This window comes from Protomyctophum parallelum (genome assembly GCF_964188405.1).
Source record: "Protomyctophum parallelum genome assembly, chromosome: 5".
In the NCBI taxonomy this organism is placed as follows: domain Eukaryota; kingdom Metazoa; phylum Chordata; class Actinopteri; order Myctophiformes; family Myctophidae; genus Protomyctophum; species Protomyctophum parallelum.
This window is the reverse complement of record NC_139702.1, coordinates 46,510,012-46,517,490: the sequence shown is the minus strand read 5'-3', so window position 1 is coordinate 46,517,490 and position 7,479 is coordinate 46,510,012. Positions and strand designations below refer to the sequence as shown.

The 7,479-nt window shown below is 41.4% G+C and overlaps 1 protein-coding gene across 3 annotated transcripts in view; it reads left to right on the top strand.

The window, feature by feature from the left end:
• Positions 1-3,982: 3,982 nt before the first annotated feature.
• The window catches only part of ctnna2 (catenin (cadherin-associated protein), alpha 2), a gene marked incomplete at its 5' end in the record, with an annotated part of 572,500 nt that continues 569,003 nt past the window's right edge, over positions 3,983-7,479 (top strand). For all 3 annotated transcript variants that reach the window (XM_083764543.1, XM_083764544.1, XM_083764542.1), the window contains one exon: positions 3,983-4,084. In XM_083764543.1, the coding sequence (XP_083620669.1) occupies positions 3,983-4,084 (102 nt within the window). The remainder of the gene's footprint in view (positions 4,085-7,479) is intronic.

Below are 7,479 nucleotides of genomic sequence, written 5' to 3'. Positions count from 1 at the left end.
TGTTTTCTCTTCATAGAAGGACAGTATGTGAGGCAGGGAGGTATTTCTTCTTTATTAGAATGACGTGCTTCATTCATTCATTTATTCATTCAACAAAAGCCTATACGTTTAGTTCACTGATGTACTGGCAAAAATAACGCACGCACGCACGCACATTGACTAAGGCCTCTTTTAGACGGCGACCATCTCCAGATAAAACGGCAAAGTCCCGTTGCGTTCTCAATGAAAACGCTATAACGTCGCTAGGTGGCGGTAACGGGCTGCTAAATAGACCAGTCACCCACGTACAAGAAGAAGAACCCCTTCAACCAGGAATTTCCTGACAGGAAGTAGTTCATAACGTGTCTACAGTGGATTTTTATATGAAACACACACTTGGCAGATTGAAAGAGGATAATTCAAGCTTTCCGTACAGCTGCAATGTTGGTGAGTTTGACATTATTTAATACAATCAGATAGGACCTTTCTGTTTGGATGAATGGGCTGTCAGTGGGAAACTGCATCTAGTTTGCACCTTGCTGGCAAGATGGCTGCGGGGTGCGGTGCATATGGCCAATGGGACGTTAGCAGCTCTGCTGTACACAGGTGCAGTGATTGAGCAAATGTGTTGGTTTACAGTGAGCGGCCAGCTGAGCATGTTTGCTAGCTACTACGTGGCTTATTTCTTACTTGAATGTTTTCAGATACATATTTTAGCGTGAGGATTGCAATACACATTCTGGATGTCATCTTCAATGACATTAGTATAGTAGGACTTCTGTACTTCAGTAATCAAAACCAGCTGTGTTTCTTGGAGTAACGTGCAGCGGTGGGAATAAAACAGGTGAATGAAATCAAGATTAATTTATATTCATGACAGTATAGCGGTACGTCTTCGTCACACAGCACGTTTTCGATCACAGGAAGTAACAAAAAACATATTGATGGGTTTTTGATATAAAAATAAACAATTGTAAATGTCCCATTGTTTTGGCATCCATTGTTATAGGTATGGCCATTATGATGACAACGGATATGCTCTAAAAGTGTTAAGAAACACACGCACATTTTTCATTTCACTGGATCTTTAAATAATGGAGTCATCGTCCAACTATGCGCATAACATAATTCAGTTGTTATGTCCAATGTGTCTCAGATGAAGGGAGCAGCAAAAAACAACAACATGAAAGCAGTGTGCATGTCATTTATGAGTTTCTTGTAGCTTGGGGTAGGAAGTGGTGCATTGTTCTGGAAAGTTATTCACAAATGTGGTGCAAGTCGGTGTAGTGAAGCCTGTGAATGAATATAAATGATTTGCACCTGTCGGCAGAAGATATTGGGGGAATGTTTTGGCCTGCTATCGTTTAAAAGGATCCCTGGCTAATTAGACAAATACGCCTTAAAACATTATACTTGCCCTCTATAACTAAAATGTGAAAATAAAAACACCTTAAATATTTAATTTCTTTCAGAAATAGAGAATCTTTCGCTCAATAGATGCCTTAACAGACGACGTCACACTGATAAGAAACAGACGCTCCCCAAAACAACAGGTTTGGAGATCTTTTGGGAATTGATTACATGAAACAGTCACCAATGTTTGTAAACAAATCATTGGTCTATGCTAGGAACTGCTCCTGTCGCAAGTTGATGATGTCATATGTCCATGTGTGGTCCAGCCCGATGGAATGTATGGAATGCACATGCTAATAAAAAGTATTTAAAATATTGCTTTGATGCTCATGTTAACTTTAGGAAGTATTAAGTTGTTTTTTATTAGCACATGCATTCCATATAGAGCACCGAAGTCTGACGTCACTTTCAGTAGAGGGCGTCAGTCCCCAGGTTCATGTATTTTTTTAGTTGCATTGAAATCGCCATAGGAGGATTTTTAGATTGCTTCATGTAAGAACTGTGTTTGAAAAATAAACATGTCATCCCGGCCGCTTCACTCATATGGATATGAAGAATCAACTGACTGAGAGAAAACGCTAATGTTACTGCTACTGAATTAGTTAGATTTTCGCTAGAAGCAGACTGTATCATATATGAGTGACTGACTGTTGCAAACGATACAGAGACACCTCCCTGACAATAACGCAGAGACAGCTTGTTTATTTTTGGACCACAACGCTTATAGTAGACGATATTAAGATCACCCCATGTTATTCTCCATAGAGAAATTACTTCCGCGAACCAGGGGAATCGTCGGGATGAGCGAGTTACGTCAGGACTTCGGTGCTCTATACATTCCATAGGGCTGGAACACACATGGACAAATTACATCATCAACTTGCGAGAAATTCCTATTGAGTGAAAGATTCTCTATTTACGAAAGAAATAAAATATTGATGGTGTTGATTAATGTTTGATTGATGTTTTAGTTACAGAGGGCAAGTATAGTGTTTTAAGACACATTTGTCAGGGATCCTTTTAAAGGACTCATACTTCACAGTAGGCTATACCGGCTATACTGTATAAATAGTAATACCGTCCATTTTAGCAGTATGAGAGGGATTGCTTTATCAGTAGGGCTGTCCTGACCACGTTGTGTTTTTTCTCCCGATCCGATTCTGGTCTTTTGATTTTGAGTATCTGCCGATACCGATTAGTTTGAAGTGTTCTCTATACACTTATACCATATCACAATAGTACAATATCCATAATCACAGACAATATGAATATAATATGTAGCCTATGCCCATGCACCGAAAGGCCTAGAGTGAGTAGAAAAATAATAATAAAAACAAAGAATACAAGTACTGTACACATTTTTATACTGTTTTTGTACCATTTATATATATATATATATATATATATATATATATATATATAATATAACCATTTTTAACGTGGGTTTTCAACGTGAAGTTGCTTACAGTCACACTTCCATAGTTGCTGACCATGGCATGTTCATTGTTCAGTCCTCGCAATTACTTCAGATATACAGTATGGTGGCAAATCTCCAGGGGAGTCATTAAAGGAAAAATACACACCAAACACATGTACTGTACCCTGAATCAGCCTATAATCCTGTCCCAACATACGTACAGTACATGTTGGCCTTTAAATGTTTCATACAGTAGTATGCCTCCTGTTCTCCATTTCCCCCCACCCCTCCCATAGTACAATGCAGTTAGAATGCAGCTATAGTTGTCTTCATTCTAATGCAGGTATTTTAGTAGCTCCAAACTTTATTTTCTTCCACAAATCGTCTATTAATAATGTCCTGGTACTCACACATGCACTGTTTGTCATCCTCGAGCTGCTGTTCATAATACAGAACCCAGGCCTTAATTTTGAGGCCCTTTGAGAACTCTACTGCTGGGCTATGAGCTTGTAGATCTGCTATGTTTCAACAGCTAAAGTATGAACTAATGGTTGAAGTGGTTATGGAATACCTGGTGCTAACTGTTAAGTCTAGATACAGTGGTTTTCAGCCTTTTCATTAAGGCCCATTATTTATTTGGCATTTGAGCCACGGTCCACCATTTGATGACATTTAGCCTCTCAGACCCAAGACTTGACATTATGGCCAACAATTCCAGGCTGTATTGATGTTGGTACCATTAGGAGAGATAACAGGCAAACTTTGATCAAAATGACAAGTCTTCTACATTCTGTAATTGTGTAGACTTCTTGTAAATTAATTAATGCATATGTTTAACAATAATGTAACTCTTGAGAGCGTAAAATGAAACCAAATTGACATTTAGCCTCTCAGACCCAAAACGTAGAATTGTGTTATCGTTAGATAGGATTTTGTCTGCATAGCAGAGATCAAAATAGGCAAACGTTGATCAAAAATAACAATTATTCTACAATCTCTAATTGTGTACACTTGTAAATTACGTAATGCATGAGAGTGTAAAATGAAACCAAATGGACCGGTGCGGTTACCAACTCTTCATTTAGCTGGGGACCTCCTGAAACCCCCTCAAGGACCACTGGTTGAAAACCACTGTTCTAACGTTTTGCTTTAACTGTGTCCCCCCTAGAAAACATGACGACTGCCACGTCCCCCATCCTGCTCAAATGGGACCCCAAGAGTCTGGAGATCCGAACCCTGACCGTGGAGAGGCTGCTGGAGCCGCTGGTCACACAGGTACAGCTGGTTTATGAACTATTAATATCCATAGGGGTGATCAGGTGTGATCAATAATGGCTAATTTGGGCCTGTCCAGAGCCTGCATGGACAGAGGCTTTTGTACCGGTTCTGGACAAGGTTGCATCCCGCCGGCTCAGAAATTTGAAGTCGGTGCGGCAAACGGTTTCCGAGTTATATGGATTACAGACGTACACACACACACACACACACACGTGCACGCACACACACGCACGCACGTATATAGATTGTAGATAGATTGTGTGCTAAATATAATTGTTTATCTAAATTGGCCTACTGTTCACAAAGCAAGCACCGTTCTGGGGAAAGGAGGTGTTTCATGGAGTTTTTTGTTGGTGGTGATGGATGAAAAAGTGATCAATAGTTTTGCTATAGGATTTCCTTTTCAACAAAGTATATATATATATAGGTCTGATTGATCATTCCATCAAAAACCACAGTGTAGCCTATAACATCACGTTAACTAGAAAAAGTACCCCTTCCTCGGGGCACAGGTCTCCACCAGGGCAGGTCAGGTTGTGGCCTCCTGGTGGCGCTATAATAGGCCAATGTGAAAAAGGTGCCATTTGTTCTTATGACTTTGATGGCAATTGGATGATTTTGAGGATTTTGTTCCAAAAATGGGTTTTGCAAAAATCCACCTGTTGGTGGCGCTTATAACAGGCCAATGTGAAAAGGCTGGGATATATTCCTCAGTCTAGTAGGAAAGTGAATGAAAGATTTCACGCAAATTACACGCTCCGTTCATAATTTTAGGCTTTTTGTTAAAAAACGGGCTAATCCATGTAATTTGGTTCACTGTGTAGCCCCTTAATCTAGTAAAAGGCAATTTTTATTTATTGTATTTATTTCATTCATTTATTATTTATACCCTTTACTACCTGTTTATTTTATTTTATTGTTGTTTTTTGTTGTTGTTGTTGTTTTGTTTTGTGATGGAACCGGGGAGGGTGGGGTATATGTGGGGTTGTTTGTCTACAAAAACTGAAAATCTTATAAATAAAGTTATAAAAAAAAGAAAAAAACGGGCTAATCCTGCAAACTTTGAAAGCCAATGTTAGCCAATTAGGATGGAATATGAAATATCGGACAGATCCGTCTTGAACACATGACTATAGGTCATGTGACTATAGATTTTTGGACAGAATCTGGAGGAGTAATATAAAAAAGTCGGCCTCCTGGTTGGCGCTATAACAGGCCGCTGTGGAAAATTTGGGGCAGAGGTTTGGCATCCAGGGATTGTGTGTGCAAAATTGACCGGGTTAACGGTGCCGGAGATGAATACCGGATGACTCGCCCCGGTGCTTGCCCGTTTTTCCTCCCGGAATTGTCACCAGTGAGGGGGATAACTTTGTAATATGCTATTGGCTGTTTGTATTATTTTTGGAAAAATATAAAAAGATACTCCTGTAGAAAGGCTATATTATTTTACTTATATTGACCCTATAAACAATTTATTGTAAGGTTTTGCACGAATGGTACCTCGTCAGATAATCCCCACATAGCCTACAACAACTTCTGTGAACAGACTTCACTGTAGTACCTTTTCATAAATTATATTTGTACTTAGGCTGTCTGCTGTCATGAAAGTTTATAGTTAGAGAGATTCAAAGTCCAGCTGTCTGCTGTCCAGCCTCTCCCACCCCTCACTGGGGGAGGAAAACTGAAATGGGGCGAGTCATCTTGTTACCCCGGAGATTAGCTGTATACACAGACGGACACACACACACACACACACACACACACACACACACACGCACACACACACACAGACAGACGGACGGAGTGCAAAACATACTCTCTCCCCAGGCCTTCAATAAGAATGTAACACTCCCCCCCCCCCTCCCCCGCCCCCCAGGTTGGCAGAGGAAGTGTAGCACCCAGGATTACATTAGATAATTGACATTGGGTGGAAAAAATAGGTTGCAAAATTGTGCGACAATTACGCCACCGGTTTGAAACCTCCGCGGTGCATTGGACTCAGTCGCTCTTATTGTGAGACACAATCGCTCCGTGTTCACAGCTATAGGTGGGATGCCGGGGGGGGGGGGGGGTCGCTGCGATGGTGACTAGTACAGGTCTCCTGCTCAGTGGAGTGTGGTGGAGCTGAAAAGAACAGCGTTACGCTATAGATAATAATTACATTACATTCAGAAAGTGAAACTCCCCTGCACTGTCTGTCAGGAAGCCTCCCTTTATGTCACACGTATCTTTCCCATGGTGAATTACTTACTGTCATAACAAGTAGATTGGGAGAAAAGGATTAGGATGCTAAACCAGTGCTGGTGTTTGGCATTGGCTGGCCTGCCTGGGCCACTAGACTATATAGCCTGATGCTGTTGGCTCATGCACGGCCATGGATTCCTTTGTGTTGCAGTTTGTGCAGTTGGTGTGAGCACGCGACTGCGTGAGCGCGCTCACACTGGCTTATTGTGACTCGTGCCGGCATGCGTCTGTGATATAATGCCGTTCGTCAAAAATGGTCCTGTGGAGCCAATTAGTTAGAGCTGCATCCACGTATCTTCAACAACAAGAACGGCAACATTAAGCCATTAAGACCTGTTTGCCGGATTCTATACAGAATGTATTCCAAATCCTGACAGTTTTCATTGGCCAAACCTTTTCATGTTAAGGACCCACAGAATTATCTATATTTGGCCACTGGACCCCCCATCTGAAAATATGTTGTTCCAGCGAGCTGGAAATAGCAGATCTACAAGCTCGTAGCGTGACACTCGGTGCCGCGCTACGAGCTTGTAGATCTGCTATTTGTCAACAACTAAAGCATAACCCAATGGTTGAAGTGGTTAAACGCTATAACGTGACTCAGATGCGGTCCCGTACGTGGCCTTAATGAGTTAAACATGACACCTGTGCTGCCCTGCATTCAGTCCCTCCAGGCTGCCGTTCCAATATGTTCCGCATAATTAACCATTCAATACAGACGTGTCAATGTTCCTTCCTGGACATGTATAGGCGAAATAATCCATAATATTTTTACCCATCAGATGCGCATCCGCTCATCTGCATGCGACTGCTCTTATATACCAGCAGCTTTTTTTTAGAGCGCATTTTGTCAAAGCAGTCAGAAAATGTGTGATATTTTAATCATGGATGTTAGCGTTATTCACATAACATAACATTACTTTATTTTCTATTGTCTCAAAGTCTGTATCGACACAATATGCCATAGATAAGGGAAAGGAAGGTTTTACTTATTATGCATCCATCCATCCGTCTTCAACCGCTTATCCGTAGTCGGGTCGCGGGGGAAACGGCTCCACCAGAGAGCTCCAGACTTCCTTCTCCAGAGCAACATTAGTGACTTCCTTCTGGGGGATCCCGAGACGGTCCAAGGCCAGTGAGTCGATGTG